At 39.6% G+C, this 20,143-nt stretch overlaps 1 protein-coding gene across 22 annotated transcripts in view; it reads right to left on the reverse strand.

The window, feature by feature from the left end:
- Positions 1–20,143, reverse strand: part of HECTD4 (HECT domain E3 ubiquitin protein ligase 4) — a 222,107-nt gene that overhangs the window by 96,835 nt on the left and 105,129 nt on the right. For 16 of the 22 annotated variants that reach the window (XR_010147786.1, XR_010147785.1, XR_010147784.1 and 13 more), the window contains exons 10-20: positions 17,784–17,897; positions 16,597–16,737; positions 13,177–13,409; positions 12,654–12,799; positions 10,174–10,244; positions 9,140–9,245; positions 8,437–8,557; positions 7,346–7,474; positions 4,568–4,692; positions 2,369–2,522; positions 1,753–1,853 (exon numbers count right to left, since the gene is read on the reverse strand). Coding sequence is in view for 19 of the 22 variants with exons in the window: in XM_054663607.2 (XP_054519582.1) it covers positions 1,753–1,853; positions 2,369–2,522; positions 4,568–4,692; positions 7,346–7,474; positions 8,437–8,557; positions 9,140–9,245; positions 10,174–10,244; positions 12,654–12,799; positions 13,177–13,409; positions 16,597–16,737; positions 17,784–17,897 (1,441 nt within the window). In the remaining 3 variants the exon portion in view is untranslated. Of the gene's footprint in view, positions 1–1,752; positions 1,854–2,368; positions 2,523–4,567; positions 4,693–7,345; positions 7,475–8,436; positions 8,558–9,139; positions 9,246–10,173; positions 10,245–12,653; positions 12,800–13,176; positions 13,410–16,596; positions 16,738–17,783; positions 17,898–18,808; positions 18,889–20,143 lie in introns of those variants that run through there. The other 6 variants (XM_016924278.4, XM_063785013.1, XM_016924275.4 and 3 more) reach the window with 2 other exon arrangements.

Consider the following 20,143-nt stretch of genomic DNA (forward strand, 5'->3'; position numbering starts at 1 on the left):
CTTTTTCCAGGACAAGAAGCAGAGATATATTTTCATTTTTCCCTCTTTTTTTCAAGGGCAAAGCCCAGTTGATATCCAAGAGAAGACCTGATCAATTCTCATTTAAAGGTACTCAGAAAAAAAAAAAAGATACTGTAAAGGATCTTTAAGATTGGCCACTTTGCAAATCCCACAGGGTTAGCATCCTGTAAACATTTCCTTTTGTTGATATCTACACGACAATTGTTGAAAACTCCAGGAGTCTACATAGCTACTTTTCACCATAATTTTTACTAAAGAAAGGTAACTTCAAAGGTTCTCTTACCTACTGTAATTGAACTCTCAAGGGCGACATGGAGCCTGAGGTTGTGGAATACAAACTCCTAAGACTTAAACTTAGTTACCATGGAATTCTCTTATTCTTTCAACTCCGAAGCTTGAGCTGCAAAGCCTTACTGTCCAATATGGTAGCTACTAGTCACATGTGGCCATTTCAATTAAATTGAATTTAAATGAAATAAAATTTAAAATTCAGCTCCTCAGTCACATTAGCTATATTGCAGGTGCTAAATAACTACCTGTGGCTATGGAACTAGACAGCACAGATAGAAGTTTTCATCACTGCGAAAAGCTCAATTCCATAGCCTGCTGCTCTAGAGAAACCCAGGAAATCTTTTTTAAAGACAGCTTTAATGCAACATAATTGACATAATAAATTGCACATATTTAAAACATACAACTTGATAAGTTTGGACATTTGTTATACCATTAAGTTTCCTTCTTCCTCTTTGTAACCACTCCATTTCTCTGCCAGGTGATCACTTATTTGCTGTCTGTCACTAGAGATTAGTTTGCATTTTCTAGAGTTTTATAGTATGTGACTTCTTTCACTCAGGGTTAAGTATTTTGAGATTATATAAACATTGTTGTATATAACAAAAGTTCATTCCTTTTTATTGCTGATTAGAGTCCATTGTATGACTATATCACAATTTGCTTATCCATTCACTTACTGATGGACGTTTATGTTGTTTCCAGTTTTGGGCTCTTCTAACCAAAACTGTTACGAACCTTAATGTCAAAGCTTTGTAAGAACCTATGCTTTCTTTTCTTGTGTGAATACCTAAAAGTGAAATAGTTGGGTCATACAATAGGTGTATGTTTAACTTTTTAAGAAACAGCCGGCAGGGTGTGGTGGCTCACGCCTGTAATCCCAGCACTTTGGGAGGCCGAGGTGGGCGGATCATGAGGTCAGGAGTTCAAAACCAGCCTGGCCAACACAGTGAGACCTCTTCTCTACTAAAAAATACAAAAATTAGCTGGGTGTGGTGGCGTACGCCTGTAATCCTAGCTACTCATGAGGCTGAGACAGGAGAATTGCTTGAACCCAGGAGGTGGAGGTTGCAGTGAGCTGAGATTGCGCCACTGCACTCCAGCCTGGGTGACAGAGCAAGGCTCCGTCTCAGAAAAAAAAAAAAAAAAGAAACAGCCAAACTGCCTGCCAAAGTCATAATATTTTACATCCCCACTATTAGCATATGAGAATTTCAGATCAATTTTGAACTAATCTCTTGATCCATGGGGAAATGTATTCTAACCAGTTGCTATAAATCTACAAAGCAATGCTACAGTTATCTAAAATTTTCATTCTGAAGTCTTCTTCTTTTCACAGCTAGATAATCCTTGCTAAAAATCATTTTCATAAAAGGAGTACTACACTTTCACCCAAAGAAAACAAGAAAAGGGTTCCTGCAAGGAAGCAGCATTCATTACCTCTCATCAGGGAACAGCCTGCACTTCTGGTCTGGTGCACCACACGGGGAACAGCCCACCTCAGCAAAAACCGGACACTGGGTTTTAAGCAGCAACGCCGTCTGAAACACAAAACCATCATTATGTCTTCCAGGGCTACTGTCAGTTATCTGAATGGTATGACAGCCAAACTTACAGGTCTCTCTTAAATCATCTTTTTACAATCCTAGTCTGCTCTCCTTCATTAAGAAATGCTGTGCTACTTAGACCACTTAACATTATTTTACTTAATGCTGTAATGGAATGCATCATTTATATTAGCTACTATTAGCTGGCAAGGACTCAGGAGACAAACTATAATGGTAGGTTTTTAGTAGCATTGTATATTAGCATTTTTATAGCTGATCAGCCATGAACACTTGCTAAAAGGTTGCAGTTAGTAATTTAGTCAAACAAATAAAATGTTTTCCCTTATTATTTATTTTTATGACATGATATTTTTCTTCATTCCATCATTATTTCCCTTGGTTTCTGAAAGGCAGGATTATGTTTATTCTGTCTTCAGTGAAAGCAAACAGCCACCCTGTGAAGCAGGTTGGCCAAAAAGCAGTTCACTTTGGCACACCAAGGATCATACCTGGCTGGTATAGAGTACCAGCTGCACTAGCTGAGGCATCAGGGCATCCGCCATGATCAGAGTCTGTAAATTTGGATGCATCAAGGAGGTCAGTAACACTGGAAGAAGGTGACCAAGCATAGTAGCCTTAGTAACTTGTTCCAAGCCTTTTAACCTACAAAAAGTTCAAGAAAAACACACAGCCTAAGCAATGCCCAAACATGTGAAGAAGCACTAATGTCATCTTTATCTGACAATTTCTCCTAAACTGCACCTCCTTAAACTACTTAAGCACTTTCAGCGATAGCAATTCAGTCCACAAATTTTCCACCTTCTGCCACTGAGGGAGAGGGGAAGAACAGAAATAAAGCTATTAATAGATTTCACCTTCAGTCTCTGATTTTTGCCAAAAAATTTATAAGCTGCCTTTTTTTTTTTTTTTTTTTTTTTTGACAGGCTCTCACTCTTGTTACCCAGGCTGGAGTGCAGTGGTACGATCACAGCTCACTGCAGCCTTGATCTCCTGGGTACAAGTGATCCTCCCACCTCGGTCTCCCAAATTGTTGGGATTACAGGTATGAACTACTTAGGTTCTAGGTTCTAGGTTGCTACATGGTGCATTTCATAGCACGTTTGAAGCACTTTACAAATGGATTCTAAAATGCCAATGGCTACTACCTGTAAAGTTCTCTTGCCTCTGGGGCTGCTGGTCACTATGCTACACAGTGGCTCTAAACAGGAGGAAGTGAATGGCTACAACATTGATTCACCTGCCCAGAGCTGTGACATCCATTACTGGTCTAGAGAAATTGAGGCTTGTCTGGGGCATGCAGAAGCAGGCAGATTTCTTCCCCCAATTTTTTTTTTTTATTATGGTAAAATAAACATAGCACAAAATTTACCATCTTAACCATTTTAAGTGTACATTTCAGTGTGATTAAATAATGTTGTGCAACCATCACCACCATCCATCTCCACAACTCTTTTTGTGTTATAAAACCCAAACTCTATGCACATTAAACAATAACTCCTCATTTTCCCCTTGCCCCCAGCCCCCGGCAACCACCATTCTACTTTCTGTCTCTATGATTTTGACTCATCTAAGTAGGCAAATTTTTAATTTATCTTTAAAATCACATTCTTAATATCCCTGTCCTCTGCTAGAAGAATTAAGGAATGTAGAAAGAAATGGATTATGTAAATTCCTTAAGGCTACTTAGGATATTGGTAGTGGAACCAGAAACCCAGGCTCTCCCATTAGACAGAACTACGTATTACTAAGCCTCAATGCAATGCCTATCTGGGTTATATTGTTCTCAATCCCAACCTCCTATCTACTCTCTGGGAGTGGCTAAGAACCAAGTCCATAGGAACAGACAGGGTTACGGAAGCAAAAATTACACTGTAGGATTCTTTTAGATCTACAGCTCCAACATGCAAATTGTCAAAAAACACAGTATTCAATGCATCTCTAAAAACAAACCAGAGCAGAATTTTTTTTTTTTTTTTTTTGAGACAGAGTCTCGCTCTGTCGCCCAGGCTGGAGTGCAGTGGCACGATCTCGGCTCACTGCAAGCTCCGCCTCCCAGGTTCAGGCCATTCTCCTGCCTTAGCCTCCTGAGTAGCTGGGACTACAGGTGCCTGCCACCATGCCTGGCTAATTTTTTTTTTTTTTTGTATTTTTAGTAGAGATGGGGTTACAGCAGAAATTTTAATGTGAAAGGCTGAGAAAGGGCTTTATTACTGTGAAAGGGAAGTCTGCCCTCTATATAGGTCAGCCATGTATTTGGAGAAGTAAAATTACAGTAAAATCTTGAGGTACCACATCAGTGTCATCCTTTGTGTAGCAGTTGGTAAGTCACTTCTTCCTCCCAAAAGTCTTTATCATGAGGAAACTAAGTGTGCATGGTGCTGACCTTGATAATTAAAGGAAAGGCCATTTTGGGAGTGATGGCAGTAGAAGTCTCAAGTGGCAGAGATTAGGCTGTGCCCTCCACAACCTCGCTACCCTTAGATCATGGCTGTTGGCCCAATCTCACCTGAAAGCACATGAAAGAGTGTGACTGCACTTGGCTTTCAAACACTTGCCCTTTTAGCCTATTCTCACAAAAATCTCTATATATAAAATTGATCCTTCTATATTCTAAAAAGATTTAATTTCAATAAACAAACTTTTCTTCCCACAGGGCAGCTGGTCACAGCCCACAATCCATTCCTCACCTCTGCTCACGGTCTGCTATGTCACTATTTATGAGGGCAGTTGTGACCTGCTGTAGCATTTCCAACACTTCATCACATCCAGTCAGGATTTGGGTGGCAAGAGCCAAAATACTGACTTTTAGCTCCTAGGCAGAAAATATCATCATATTATTTTTAAGCTTTGTGATGAACATACGTTCACAATGACAACATTAAATGATGTATTTAATGATGTATTTCCAAATGAAATAATGAGGTGGACAGAATAAGCCCAAAGCAGTAAATTCTGCTAGAAATAATGAGGTGGCCAGAATAAGCCCAAAGCAGTAAATGGCAAGTAGCAATTTGGGAGGCCAAGGTCTGGAGAGCTGACAGAAATACGCAGTATTTCAGAGGGATCACACTGAGTCCCTAGGAGAAAAGGCTCCCATCCCAGCCAGCACAAGAAATATCTCCCATCCCATCCAGCACAAGAGAGCTCCTGGTGGCCAGCCCAGAAACTGTCCAGGTGGAAGACTGCCTTGGGTGGTATGAGGATAGCTAAAGAGAAAAACAGAACAGTAAAAGGCACATGTAGAGGCGGTGAATAAAATGAGACAAAAACACAACATTCTAAAACAGTACAAGTGACCTTTTACTCAATGTCCTAAACAAATCACAGTTAAAAACAGGCAGCTAAAAAAATTCAATTAAAGTAGCAAGCAGTTACAGGCTATTAAACATTAAAATAACTATTAGAGAGTTCGTGGGAGTACAAATACTAAATAATGTGTTAAGAAAGACTAGCTAACATCATAGAAATGTTTAGTTTACAATTATTTTCAGTTAAAAAAATACAAACTCTTTGGGGGACATGTTTCCCCAGAAACCTAGACAACTGAGCCTATTCAGCCTTTCCTAAGAGTCTTTACATTTCTAGGTTTAATTAAGAATTTACTAAGGCTAGGCCGGTCACGGTGGCTCATGCCTGTAATCCCAGCACTTTGGGAGGCCAAGGCAGGTGGATCACTTGAGGTCAGGAGTTCAAGACCAGTCTGGACAACACGGTGAAACTCCGTCTCTACTAAAATTTCAAAAATTAGCTGGACATGGTGGCGCACATCTGTAATCCCAGCTACTCGGGAGGCTGAGGCAGGAGAATCGCTTGAACTCAGAAGATGGAGGTTGCAGTGAGCCGAGATTGCACCACGGCTCTCCAGCCTGGGCGACAAAGAGAGACTCCATCTCAAAAAAAAAAAAAAGAATCTACTAAGGCTAAAATTTAGCCTTCAAATAGAAAAAACTTTCTCATTGTTGGAATTTTCTGGGGTCTTTATTATTATTATTATTTTATTTTTTGAAACACAGTCTCACTCTGTCACCCAGGCTGGAGTGCAGTGGCATGATCAGGGCTCCCTGCAACCTCCACCTCCTGGGTTCAAGCAATTCTCACGCCTCAGCCTCCCCAGCAGCTGGAATTACAGGGGAGTGCCATCACGCCCGGCTAATTTTTGTATTTTTCAGTAGAGATGGGGTTTCACCATGTTGGCCAGGCTGGTCTCTAACTCTTGGCCTCAAGTGATCCACCTGCCTCAGCCTCCCAAAGTGCTGGGATTACAGGTGTCAGCCACCACACCCAGCTGTTTTTAGTATTATTGAGATATTTTTTAATCTTTAAGAGAGTAGGAACTCTGAACTAATGATGAGCCAAATCATGTTTTAAGTCACACTAATGACATTCATGATCATCTACTGACTCCATACCACATGGCAGCAAAGTGCCAGGTATTTACAGGGCTTGTTGTTAATACAGCAACTTTACAAAGAAGATGTTATTGTCCCTTTTTACTGATGAGAAAACTAAGGCAAGAGAAGTTAAATAAATATTATCAACAACTTAAATTAAAAGTGCATGTATGTCTGCCTATTTAAAAATGGATTATACAATGAGGTAAACTCATAAGTACAAACTATCAGATGTATTATTTAAATAGTATATATGCATAAAGGAGTAAGAAAGGGGCAAACTGCATTGGCTTTTATCTTTAACTGTGGCTTCCTTGGTTGATTTTTCAGTGTGTTTAACATTTTAAGAAAGAATAAAGTTCTTGTTGATTTCTCTGATTCTCCCACAAACATGAAATTCTGAAGAACAATGCAAACAACAGCCTTGAGCATCTGTCAAAATTATAACAACCATGGCTATAAAAAAATCTTTGGACTGCTATAAATTGTCATGTGGGAACAAGTTAGTGAGTTTACACAGAAGCTAATTTAAAAATAATCACAGAAAATGAAATTGACTATAGGTTTAGAAATTAGATTATTCCATACAAAGAATGAAAAAATTATCACCTTTTAAAAGTTATTTTAATCAAGAGAATATAATAAACCATCTAAAATTTTGAAATTATTTAATGCTCCCAAGATTTATATATATATATATATATATACACACACACACACACACACACACATACATACACATATATATGTCTATGTAGCTATAACTTATAACTCTCAGGTACACATGAGATCACTTGTAAGTGCCATATTTTATAGTTCTTAAAAGAAGATGGAAGTAAACAAAGGCACAAAAAGGTTGACAGGAGCACACGGATGACACATTATGAGTGTCACAAGTAGGTGACTACTGTGCAATGACATAAAAAATCTATGGAATGAGTGGCCTAATGTTACCTCTCACAAGAATATAAGCCACAAGGTGAATTCTGACATCATAAAACACAGAAATTTAGCCAATTAAGCTGCTTTTCACACTGGGTAGAACGCATCGTTAAAATAAAGCTTGGTGTTTACCTGTACCTTCAATGTCTCTCCCTGCAAGGAGCTGTCACTGTCATCATTCTCATCAGGTTTAATCAAAATAGTGTTACTGAGAAGGTGATTCTGAACTGCCATCAGATAGCGCAGGCAGGAGGATGCAGCCTTTAATACAAATAAGGGCATTTAAATGATCTAAATCCTACTGAAAGAGCGATCATGTAATCCTCATGTTTTTAAAAGATTTTGACAAAGAAAACAAAAAGAGAAATAAAAAAAACAGACCAAGTTAGTTTTTCAGGTGCCTTATTTCCACATGGCTTTCCACACATACTTTGACACACTTACTATAACTTTCTGCCTTTTGGTACACAATCCTCACTAATTAGAATACTTACTTGAATTTTTGCCTCTTAATAATTATTCTTCCCCCTCCCTCTCACACACATCTCCATTATAGAAGAATACTCAAACCCTTAAAAGAATCTTTTGATTCCTATTGGTCTCTATAAAACACTCATGGTTTAGAAAACAATGTAAAATTAAAAATTAATAGGGAAAAAACACTCTCACTAGATAAAACAAAAACTCCCAAATCTGATCAATTTATTGCATCAAGCAATTTAAGCAGGGGGAATAGTCTTTGGAAAGTTTTTCAAGTGGATTTGTCTAGTTCTACATTTCTAGGGTAAGTAGTAATCCACGGACTTTCATAAATTATTATTATTATTATTTGAGACGGAGTCTTGCTCTGTCACCCAGGCTGGAGTGCGGTGGCGCGATCTCAGCTCACTGCAAACTCCACCTCCTGGGTTCACGTGATTCTCCTGCCTCAGCCTCCTGAGTAGCTGGGATTACCGATTTGTACCACCACACCCTGCTAATTTTTGTATTTTTAGTAGAGACGGGGTTTCACCATGTTGGTCAGACTGGTCTTGAACTCCTGACCTCAGGTGATCCACCCACCTTGGCCTCCCAAAGTGCTGGGATTACAGGCGTGAGCCACTGCGCCCGGCCTTTCATAAATTATTGTAAGTCTGTATGTATACACACACCTGTCAATACAATAAAATGAAAACAGGGATGCTTGATATAATTTTGCTTTCATTAAACACATTTTTACTTACAGGCACAGTTGAAAGGAGCTTTTGAAAATCATCTTTAGAGACAGTTTGGCACTTGGTGATTAAGATACAGGATTCTCGTACAACAATCTTCAGAATGTAGTGTAAAAGTTCATCATTTAGTCTTTAAAATGCAGGAAAAATGTAACAATAAAATATTGATGGTTTATTCATAAAAGGATAAATTTTATATAATTAGTATAAGATGACAAATAAAAGATACATAATTGATTCTTAAGCAAATCACCTTAGTAATAATGCTAACAATTAGGTATATTATTTAAATCAAACTTATAGAAATCAAATGGCACCCAACTACAAAGTCAAAGTATTTTATAAATAACATAGAAAAACAACACCTTCGTCCCCTTCACCAGCTCTAACACACATACTCAGCCTTTCTCATAAACCAGCAATTTGGATGGTACTCTGAACCAAGATCTCCTAAGTAAGTTCCATCTGTTATTTTTGCTAAAGACCCTTTCCCCAGGCCCAACTTACTTTACTGATAAAACTGAAATGTGCAATTATCAGTTCTGAGGGGAACTGTGGAATCTATTATCTTTCAACTGGTCCATGCTTTAGGTTTAACATGCTAACGATCGTATTAGTTATAACAGGAGACTAAAGTTGATCAAACACATTTAAATGTAAACTAACGACTGAGAACACAAAGGCTAGAAGTGAATAATATAACTGGTGTCACCTGTAATGATCATCCTCATCACTGCCAAATCGGTTGTTTTGGAGCTGTTCAGCCAGGTTGGTTAGGATCACATCCCGTAGCTGGGAGAGTCCACTGTTTCTCTCTCCTAACACAGAAGAAAGCTCCATCAACTACCCTGGTAATGACTCCTAGAATACTGATGCTATTTTTAAAAAGTTTTTAAACAAATAGATTGTCGGCAAGCTAGGGGCACCAGACATATGGACTTATACAAATAAGAGTGGCAAAAATGACATCACAACGAATCCGACTTTTTAACCAGCATCCCGATTAAAGTGTAATTACCCTCTTGATAGATCATGAAGTGTGATTTTTTATTCCTTAATGTTGCTTTTAAATGCCAACTGTCTTTAACATAGTACCTTTTGTTGTGTTGTTTAGTCTAACTTAAAATGTTAGGCTCTAATGTGTGAAGATAACTGGCTTAGAAATCACCAATAAGTGATTATTTTATTTATTAAACATCTATAGTCAGATACATTATGCTAAGCAGTGGAGACAGAAAGTTTATAAAGCTTGCAGATATATAAAACATGGTTTTTGCTTTCAATCTGGTTGAAGTGTAAGCATATATGCAGATACATTCTTTCTTTTTTTTTTGAGACAGGGTCTCGTTCTGTTGCCCAGGCTAGAGTGCAGTTGTGTCATAACAGCTCACTGCATCCTCAACCTCTTGGGCTGAAGCAATCCTCCTGCCTCAGACTCCTGAGTAGCTTGGATGACAAGGTATGGGCCACCATGCCCAGCTAATTGTTTTTATTTTTTGTAGAGTCAGGGTCTTGCTATGCTGGCCAGGCTGGTCTCGAGCTCCTGGGTCAAGTCATCCTCCTGCCTTGGCCTACCAAAGTGCTGGGATTACAGGTGTGAGCCACCATGCCTGGCCTGCAGATACATTTCTTAAATATGCTGACTAACATACATGAAGAAGTGTAAATATTATCTGAATATGCAGTTGTTTCCTTGGGGACAAAAAAATGACGGCTGTTCAAAGATAATTAAAGGATAATTCTTACCTTCTGTTAAGACCAGTTTAAGTAAGTTATTGATTTCAGTTTCACCTGGGTACAAAATATTTAAACCAGAGCTGAAATGACAAAAAAGTCAAAAACATTTAAGCAAATGTTCTAGAAAATCAACTGTAAATATTTAAATTCATATTTTTATTAAAGATGTCAATTGGATGTGAGGGCGATCTGGCTGCGACATCTGTCACCCCATTGATCGCTAGGGTTGATTCGGCTGATCTGGCTGGCTAGGCGGGTGTCCCCTTCCTCCCTCACCGCTCCATGTGCGTCCCTCCCGAAGCTGCGCGCTCGGTCGAAGAGGACGACCATCCCCAATAGAGGAGGACCGGTCTTCGGTCAAGGGTATACGAGTAGCTGCGCTCCCCTGCTAGAACCTCCAAACAAGATGTCAATTGATTACATAAAACTGTGAAATAACTTTTATCACTAAAAAGGCATTAAAAAAAATTGAGACAGGGTCTCAATATGTTGCCCAGGTTAGTCTTAAACTCCTGAGCTCAAGCGATTCACCTGCCTTGGCCTCCCAAAGTGCTGGGATTGCAGGTGTGAGCTACTGCACCTGGCCTAAAAAGGCATTTGAACCTAAATTCACTGTCACGATCCAGTCCAATCACTTCCCTGATAAGTGGCATCCCTCTCCTCCTCTTCCTGTGAATTACCAAAATGATAAGTACTTGGGGCTAGATGCAGAACTGGTTAGAGAGAATTGGTAAGCTATGAAAAGTCAATGTAGTCAAGCCTACATATAACTATTGTGCCTCCCCAAAAAAACACTTGAGAAAGTAAATTTCTGATTCTCAGCTTTTCCGAAGAGAAGGGAAGAACAATATTGCAAATGGCATCAGAATCTTTTTTCTTTTCATTAATTTATTTGTGTGTGTGCTTATATGCATGCATGTGTGTGTTTTAGACAGGATCTCACTGTCACCCAGGCTGGAGTGCATGGAGTGCAGTGGTGTGATCTCAGCTCACTGCAGCCTTGACCTCCCAGGCTCAAGTGATCCTCCCACCTCAGTCTCCCAAATAGCTGGGACTACAGGTTCTTGCCAGGGCATCGGGCTAATTTTGTTTTTACTTTTTTTGTAGAGACAAGGTCTTACTATGTTGCCCAGACTGGTCTCAAACTTGGCCTCGGCGATCCACCTGCCATGGCCCCTCAAAGTGCTGGGGATTACAGGCATGAGCTACCACACTCAGCCTCTTTTCTTTTTTAATTGAGGTTTAACATTTAATCAAGTGCACATATTTACAGTGTACAATCTGATAAGTCTGACATATGTATACACCAATGAAACCATCACCACAATCAAGATAGTGAATATACCCATCCCCTCCAAAAGTTTCCTCAGAGCATCAGATTTCAATCATTGCCTTAATGCTCCACAGAAAGAGATTCGAAGCATAATGTGCTGTGGAAGGAAAACAACTTCCTGTCATCTATGCTCACCCCTGTCATACAGATCTTTCAGACCAACCATTCAGCTCTCTCTTGGACACTAAATTATACTTAATCACTTTAAGGCTGTATTCCTGTATAAAAGTTTGCTGAGGCCAGGCGTGGTGGCTCACACCTGTAATCCCAGTACTTTGGGAGGCCAAGGTGGGTGGATCACCTGAGGTCAGGAGTTCAAGACCAGGCTGGCCAACATGGTGAAACCCCATCTCTACTAAACATACAAAAATTAGCCAGGCATGGTGACACATGCCTGTAATCCCATCTACTTGAGAGGCTGAGGCAGGAGAATCACTTGAAGCCGGGAGGCGGAGATTGCGGTGAGCTGAGATCGCACCACTGCACTCAAGCCTGGGCAACAAGAGTGAAACTCCGTCTCAAACAAGCAAAAAGAAAAAAAGTTCACTGAACTGAAAAAAAAAACCAAAACAAAAAAAAAGACTTAAAATAAATAGAAAATGGCCTATAAATTCTGCTCTCTTGTCTGAAAAGGTTTTAAACAGGTTGATAAAGGCTTGCATTGTTGAGCACTTACTTTGCATCAGGCCTTACCTTAGGAAAACCTCACAAACCCATAAAACAGGTGCTATTTTTATGCCCATCTTACAGCTAAGGAAATGCGAACCTTAAACCAAGATCACACTAGTGAGTGGCAAAGTCTAGAACCCAGGTCTGCCTGTTGCCAAAGCCTGCTTCTTAACCACCCTGCCACACTCTGCAAAATGAGATCAGCTTGGAAACAATAAAAATATCCACTTAAAGGGTTGGTTTTGTTTGTTTGTTTGTTTGTTTTAGATCCAAACAGTGAGATAAGGAAATGCAGGTACACAGTTGGCTTTGGTCCTCTGAAGGTGGGGCCACAAACCCCTCTCCAGTGAAATTATCCCCAATCCATGAGGTCCCAACTGTGGGATGGGGTAAGAGGCATTTATACTACCAGCTTTCAGGGAAGATTACAATGCCTTGCAGAAGAATCATTTTGCAGAGAGCACTACAAAAATCATTAGCTGTTTACCTGATGGCAAGGCAGACTTCCTTCTGAATTTCAGGGCAAATTTGATCTTTTGGAGCCATCAACAACTGCCAAAGAAGCAATCCCGACCGTCGAATGATGTCTCGATTCCTTTCAGTTTGTGGGCTGAAGAAAAATTTAAATACCACCTACAGAAACAGAAGGAGTCTATCTAAAAATGCTAATTCTACTGGGGATAAAATTATCTCTACAAAGAAAGTACATGGTAGATATCCTATGAACAAATAACCAGGTGGATTTTGTTTAACCACAATCTCTTCTACTGTGTAAAGGTATAATTATAGTAAATATTTTGCATATATTAATTGTAATAAGCTATGTATAGCAATACTCCATTAAGCACAGTGCAATGAATATGATAATTCTAACTCCAGGATTAGAAGGTGGTAAGATGCAGAACAGGGAAATCATTAAATTTTTCTTCTGGTAAAAATGAACTGGCTGAAGCCAAGGTATGCGTTTCCTTTTCTCTATCATCTTATTTATTTCAAAACAGTGTATTTACCTGAAAGACAACGAGAATGCAGCGTATAATACAGGTATCTCCATTAACCATGGCCTTCTCCATAATGTCACAAATACTGCTAAGATGATGTGCTTCAATTGGATGCTGCTTGCCCAAGACACTTGTGATTGGAAGATTGGGGTTGGTGGCAAGAAGATTGAGTTGGTGTATGCACATCGCACCAACGTGGTGCAATAATTGGTTTATAACCTCATTCGTGGTTATAGCCTCTTCTAGAAGATGAAAAGGAAACTGAGTGAGGAAAGACATCTCTATGGGTGGTCCCCAAAGAATAGACCTCTGACTTACAAAAGGTGCGTGCGCACTAGAAAAGGATATTTTGGCTATAATCTCTTTCACTGCTGCCAGAGAACGCTTCTCCCTGCCACAGGTGCTGGGGTGAAAACACCTGGGGAGTTCATTTGTTTGGAACATAAGTAGCTACCACTTCCTGAGCCCTTTTTATATGCTGAAGAATGGGCTGAATGCTTTACATGGTTCTCAACTTAGACTATTTTAGCCCTGTTTTGTAGAGCAATAAACCAAGAGTCAGAGAAGTTAAGGTACTTGCCCTAGGTCACACAGCTAAGAAGTAGTAGAACTGGGATTTGGATTCAGGCCACCTCATTCCACAGCCCCTACTGGTAACCATTCTAGTAAAACCTCTCCATATCCTATGTCTGCTCCATATTAGAACTCCTGTCTATAAATAGCTCCTCATGTTTTGACATGTTAAGCTGAAAATGCCCGTTAGATAACCAAGTGGAAGTGAATCCACAGTCTGGAGTTCAGGCAAGAGGCTTGGTAGTCAGTAATATAAAGTGGACTTTCTTTTCTACTTTTTCAAAAAAAAAGCTTTATCAAGATATAATTTACATTCCATAAAACTCGCCCACTCTAAATGCACAACTCACCAAGTTTTAGTAAATTTACACAAATACCAAAATCAAGAATGAAAGCTGAGAAAAAACACTGACCCTACAGATACTAATTACTGTGGTGATTAACATTTGTCTACATGAACTGGCTTTGGTCCTCTGAAGGACCAAGTCTACAAGTTCTCTGATATGCTTCTTCTAGGAGGTGGAGCTTAATTCCCCTTCCCTTCAGTGTGGTCGAGACTAACAGAGTGTAGAAAGGGAGAAGTGGAATCTTAATAGTGGAGAAATCTGGCAGACATCATTTAAACAAAGTGATCAGTTTTTAATATCACTAGTAATAAGTCATGTCAATATCATGTACCTTGGAATAGAAGTAATGTGAAGGGGATACCGCTTCTGTGGTATTCTTCCCCCAATCCGTAACTTCAGTCTAACCATGAGAAAGCATCAGATGAACCCACAGGGAAGGACATTCTATTCTGCAAATGTGTGACCAGTACTCCCCAAGTGTCCTGTTCTGCTCTTCAGACAGAACAGCTCTACTAATCTATGGCCCAGGTTTGCTGCTTTCTTCTCCCAGCAGCTCAGATCTGCTGTTGAGCCACTCTACTAAATTTTTCTTTTCAAATCTGGAATTTCCACTTTTTGTTGTTGTTGTTGTTTTGTTTTGTTTTTTAAAATAATCTCTTTACTGAAATTCTCAATTTGCTTAATCATAGTCATCATACTTGCCTTTAATTTTTTAAAACTTGGATTCCTTCAGTTCTTTAAATGTATTTATAATGGCTGCTTTAAGTCTTCATCTGACTTTAAAGTCATCAGTCCAACATCTGCATTTCTCCTGCATTGCGTGGTTACTGATTTCTCTGCTCAGTTTATTTTTTCAAATACTTGTTTCTTTCTTGCATTTATTTTTTTTAATTTTATCTTATTTTATTTTTTTGAGACAGAGTTTCAAAAAAGTTAAGTTGTTGCCCAGGCTGGGGTGCAATGGCATGAGCTCAGCTCACTGCAACCTCAGCCTCCCAGTTCAAGTGATTCTCCTGCCCTAGCCTCCCAAGTAGCTGAGACTACAGGCGCCTGCCACCACACCCAGCTAACTTTTTTGTATTTTTAGTAGAGATGGGGTTTCCCCATGTTGGCCAGGCTGGTCTCGAACTCCTGACCTCAGGTGATCTGCCTGCCTCAGCCTCCCAAAGTGCTGGGATTACAGGTGTGGGCCACAGCGCCTAGCCTCATTTATTTTTAATTATTCTTGTTTTTCTTTTTCAGCCTGGCTTCCTAGGGGTCACCCCTATCTGTATTCCTTAGTGGTTGTCAACCAATGATTGTGGTCAAACACCTTGAGCCAGTAATACTTTCACCCTGGATGGATCTGTGTATTTCAGGAGAAGTGCAGCAAAGTTCAAGCGGTTTTAAACTCTGCTCTGGTTTTTACTTCCTGTTGGGCCCTCTCACATCTTTGCATGTGTATGCAGACTCATGTTTAGCCAGAATTGTGTGAGTAGCTTAGGCTGTCTTAGGCCTCTTCTGTGTAGATGTGTGGTCCCCCACAGCTTTCTCACTATCCAGATCTCCCTAGTAAACTTCTAGCTAGTCAGCTGGGCCACTGCTTGCCCTAACTGGGATCAAGATCTAAGACCTGCTGAGCCACTGGTCTCTGTTTGTTTGCCACCAAGATGACTACTGTTACTGACAATGCTACTGGACATGAGGTTTTTCCACGCTCTGCTCCCTATCAAGTCAGCCCCCTCTGGCAGCAAAGCTGCTGCTTTTCACAATCTTCTCCACCCTGAGAGAATTACTGTGCTGACCAAGCTTGAGGTGGTCAGCATAGTAATTCTCTCAATGCAGACTGAGGTGGAGGATAGGAGCAGTTCTAGCGAAGAACACCATGGACTTCCACTGTTCTTACCCAAAGTTCAAGGTTTTTTAAAATGAATAACAACTCTCAATTTAGTGTATGCCTTGGCAATTTCCAGGGCCTGGAAATAGTTGTTTTTGATAATTGCCTGTTTTAGTGTTGCTTTATGGGTAGGGGACTTGCTGAGTGATTAATTCCTCCATATTAGCATAGTTGACTTTAAAGCCAAAAGATTTTAATATTAACTTAGTATTAAGAATGTTCATATTAATATTGAAAAATACAAAGGTCCTTCACTGGTAATTCTATCTAAGTTTGTGTATAATTAAGTCATTACCAATGCAAAACATTACAACAGCAAATAATCCCATGCCAAATACAAATAATCAATTTTTGCAACAAAGTTCCAACAATTTCAGGAAGGACATAACAATTTTCCTTTAAAAAAGTCTATGGACCACCTCAAAAGCTCTATTTATTTACATACTTATTTACTTAATCATAACTCATCTTTCATGGTTACAGATAACAAAGGACTTTAGGTTTCAAAAGTTCAAAGAGGGAAAACTGGTGACACATTCTGGGGTTGGGCTATGTTTTCACCTACTAATGCTGTGGTATTCTCTCATATTTCAGAGGAAAATCTTTTCCTGCAAGACCCTGAGTGCACCTCACCTTTGGGCTCAGTGATAATGTGACTGACTCCAAGTCTCTGGCAGACATAATGGAAGGCTTGATTCCCAGGGTTACACCACTGATCGATATAGTCATTTGAGCATGTCCATAGCATGTTGTTCACTGTGTCATAACACGCTCCTGCAAAAAGAGCATACTGTATTCAGTCACCATGCCACCAGCTACCTGTATACATATTTCTCACAAGCACTGCTACAAAGTGGAAGGGCAAGGATGCTCTCTAATGTTGACAACCCACAACCCTAGTCCCACAGATTTATTTGGCAAGGCACTAGGTTGGGACTCGGCAAAAGCCAGCATTTAATTTTTAATTTTGCTTAACTCCTGTGTGAGGAGTAAATCTCACAAAATAGATAGCTCTTAGTAACTGATTTATCTGTGACCTACTTCCAAAGAGGATTTAAGTGGCTTACATTAAAAACACAGGTATAATAGGACCAATTAACATTAATACACAATAAAAAGCCCTAATAACTGAGCCCAAAACTTAGAAATAAGCTTCCTACCACCCAGGGCAAAGAGAAAATCCAGTATATTACTTAATGTTCATTTTCTAACAATAACAGGTATACCAATTCCTCACAGGAAATAAACTTTTTGTGGCATAAACCTGAGAATTTCTTATAGGCATCATCACACAACCTAATCAACAGTATCTTCAATTGCAGTTTATTCAGAGGAATTTTACATATGGCAATGTCTTATACTCATTCCCCAAATTAAAATTTAATATAAAAAAATTCTTTCTGGCTGGACACAATGGCTCATGCCTGTAATCCCAGCACTTCGGGAGGCCAAGGCAGGAAGATTGCTTGAGCCTAGGAGTTTGAGACCAGCCTGGGTGACATAGTGAGACCTTGGCTCTACAAAAAATAAACAAAATTAGCTGGGCATGGTGGTGTGCTCCTGTAGTCCCAGTTACTCAGGAGGCTGAGATGGGAGGACTGCTTGAGCCCAGGAGGTAGAGGCTGCAGTGAGCCAAGATCGTAACACTTCACTCCAGCCTAGGTGACAGAAGAGACCCTGTCTCAAACAAAACAAAACAAAACAAAAAACGTCTTTCTTTTCAAGAAAACTAGAATGCCACAGGGAACTGGCAAGACAGTTCAAGAGAAATTTGCTAAAACTTGAAATTTTCCAAAGAAATGTGCAAGTTTATTTCTTACCCAATCCTGGTACGAGAGCACCACGCCCCAGTGAGCTTCCAGCAGCATCTATGAGATCTGCACGACTTGTAAACTGACCATCCGAAATATTATACACCAAGCTGGAGGCTAGGACTTTGGAAACAAACATTAAGCTGTTTAATGAGCCTGAAGATTATTTTTAAAGTTTAAATTTTAGGCTTTTAACAAGACTTTTATAAAAATCACACCCTTTTCTTGTTGTTGTGTATTGGTGGTAATTGGTGGTAAAGAGATGGAGAATACATGCATAAGACCACAGAAAGAAAACTGTCACCACCAGAAATTTTCCTAAATTTAATACTGAACCATAGTTTTCAAAGTGTTTTTAAAATGGCAACTTTTGCATGACGGTTCTTTCCGATATACATTATCAAAAGGGTAACTGCAAGAGGGGTTATGATCACTAATATCACAAGATGCAAATGTTTACAAGAAACACTTTGCAGTTAGTCAGTGTTCAATAAAGCTTGGTGTATACTCAAACACAGCTCAGCTGCAATCTTTCCTAATACTGGCTCTACAACTTGGACACACCCTGGCTTTTTCCCTTAACACAGGATAGTGCAGTATTAAAGAGCATGGACTTTGGGCTTCAGAGTTTGAATCCCAGCTCTAAAACTTTTGGGTGGCCCTGGGAAAGTCATTGAACATTTCAGTTTCCTCATTTCTAGAGTGGAAATAATAAAAGTCCTACCTTATATAGTTATTTTAAAGAATAAATGAGTTAAAATATGTCAAGGATCCACACCAGCATATATATATATATGTATTAATTGCTATCATTGATTTTATTTTCTTCCCCATTTTCAAACAAAACTTTAGCACTGTGTCTCTTGAGTTTTCTTCTTTTTCATATTTTAATCACCCTAGTAGCCCAGATCCGCATCGTGCCTAACTTAAGTTATAACATAAATGATACTCTTTTTTCTATTTTCTACTGTTTCATTAAACAAAATGGGACAGTGGAAAACAGACCTCCAAATCTCTTTTTTCATGGTACTTACCATACATATGCTTTCTCCCCACTTGGCCACTTATATGAATAATATCCGTCCTTTATGGCTTAAACTCAAAACCTCATGAAGTCTCTCCTTTCTACCCCACTCCACAATGAGCCTTCCTTTCTCAGATTGTGCAGCTCACAAATCTGCTCCACATGGATCCTTCCAGCAGGGATGCAGCATTGTCTATCATTTTCTCATTGTCTCACATATCTACGTCATCTCTCCTAACTAGACTAAGAGCTGTTAAAGGCAAGCACCAATTCTTCCACTTTCTGAGCAGCCCCCACAGTAGCCGAAGAGGAACAGGACACAGAAGGAATTTAAGCATTTACTGATTTGTTGCACTAAAGCAGAATCACTGTGCAAGCTATATCCTCATGAAAGAATGGTACCATGAAGACCCACTTTAATTAAATGGGGTCAATTTCAACTGAGCAAAAAAGCCATGCCAAGGAGACTAAACACAATTTAATAAGACTAATGGTCATAATATGTGGTAATAGGAGGAAAAAAGAGGGGGAAAAAAAGAAAAGACTGATAGTCAATAACATAAAAACCCAATTTTTATTTTTGTTTTATTTATTTATTTATTTATTTAGAGACAGAATCTCGCTCTGTCGCCAGGCTGGAGTGCAGTGGCACGATCTAGGCTCACTGCAACCTCCAGCTCCCAGGTTCAAGCAATTCTCCTGCCTCAGCCTCCTGTGTAGCTGGGACTACAGGCACGCGCCACCATGCCCAGCTAATTTTTGTATTTTAGTAGAGATGGGGTTTCACCACGTTGGCCACGATGGTCTCGATCTCTTGACCTCATGATCTGCCCGCCACAGCCTCCCAAGTGCTGGGATTACAGGCGTGAGCCACTGCGCCTGGCCAAAAAACCCAATCTTTAAATGGATAAAAGACTTTGGAGGAATAGATATTCCTCCAAAGAAGGTATACAAATGGCCAATAAGCACATGAAAAGATGCTAAGCATCATTAGTCATTAAGGAAATGCATAAAATCACAATGAGGTACAACTTCATATCCACAAAGATGGCTATAATCAGAAAAATGGAAAATAACAAATGTTGGTGAGGATGTAGAGAAAATAGAACCATTATACTTTGGAGATGAGAACGTAAAATGGTATGGCCACTTTGGGAAACAGTTTAGCAGTCCCTCCAAGGGGAAACATACAGTTACCATATGACCCAGCGATTCCACTCCTACGTATGTGCCCAAGAGTATGAAAAACATCCACACAAAACTTACATACTAATGTTCATAACAGCATTATTCAAAATAGCCAAAAAGTAGAAACAACTCAAATGTCCATCAACTTATGAATGGA

The sequence above is a fragment of the Pan troglodytes genome, chromosome 10, assembly GCF_028858775.2.
Source record: "Pan troglodytes isolate AG18354 chromosome 10, NHGRI_mPanTro3-v2.0_pri, whole genome shotgun sequence".
NCBI classification, from domain to species: Eukaryota; Metazoa; Chordata; class Mammalia; order Primates; family Hominidae; genus Pan; species Pan troglodytes.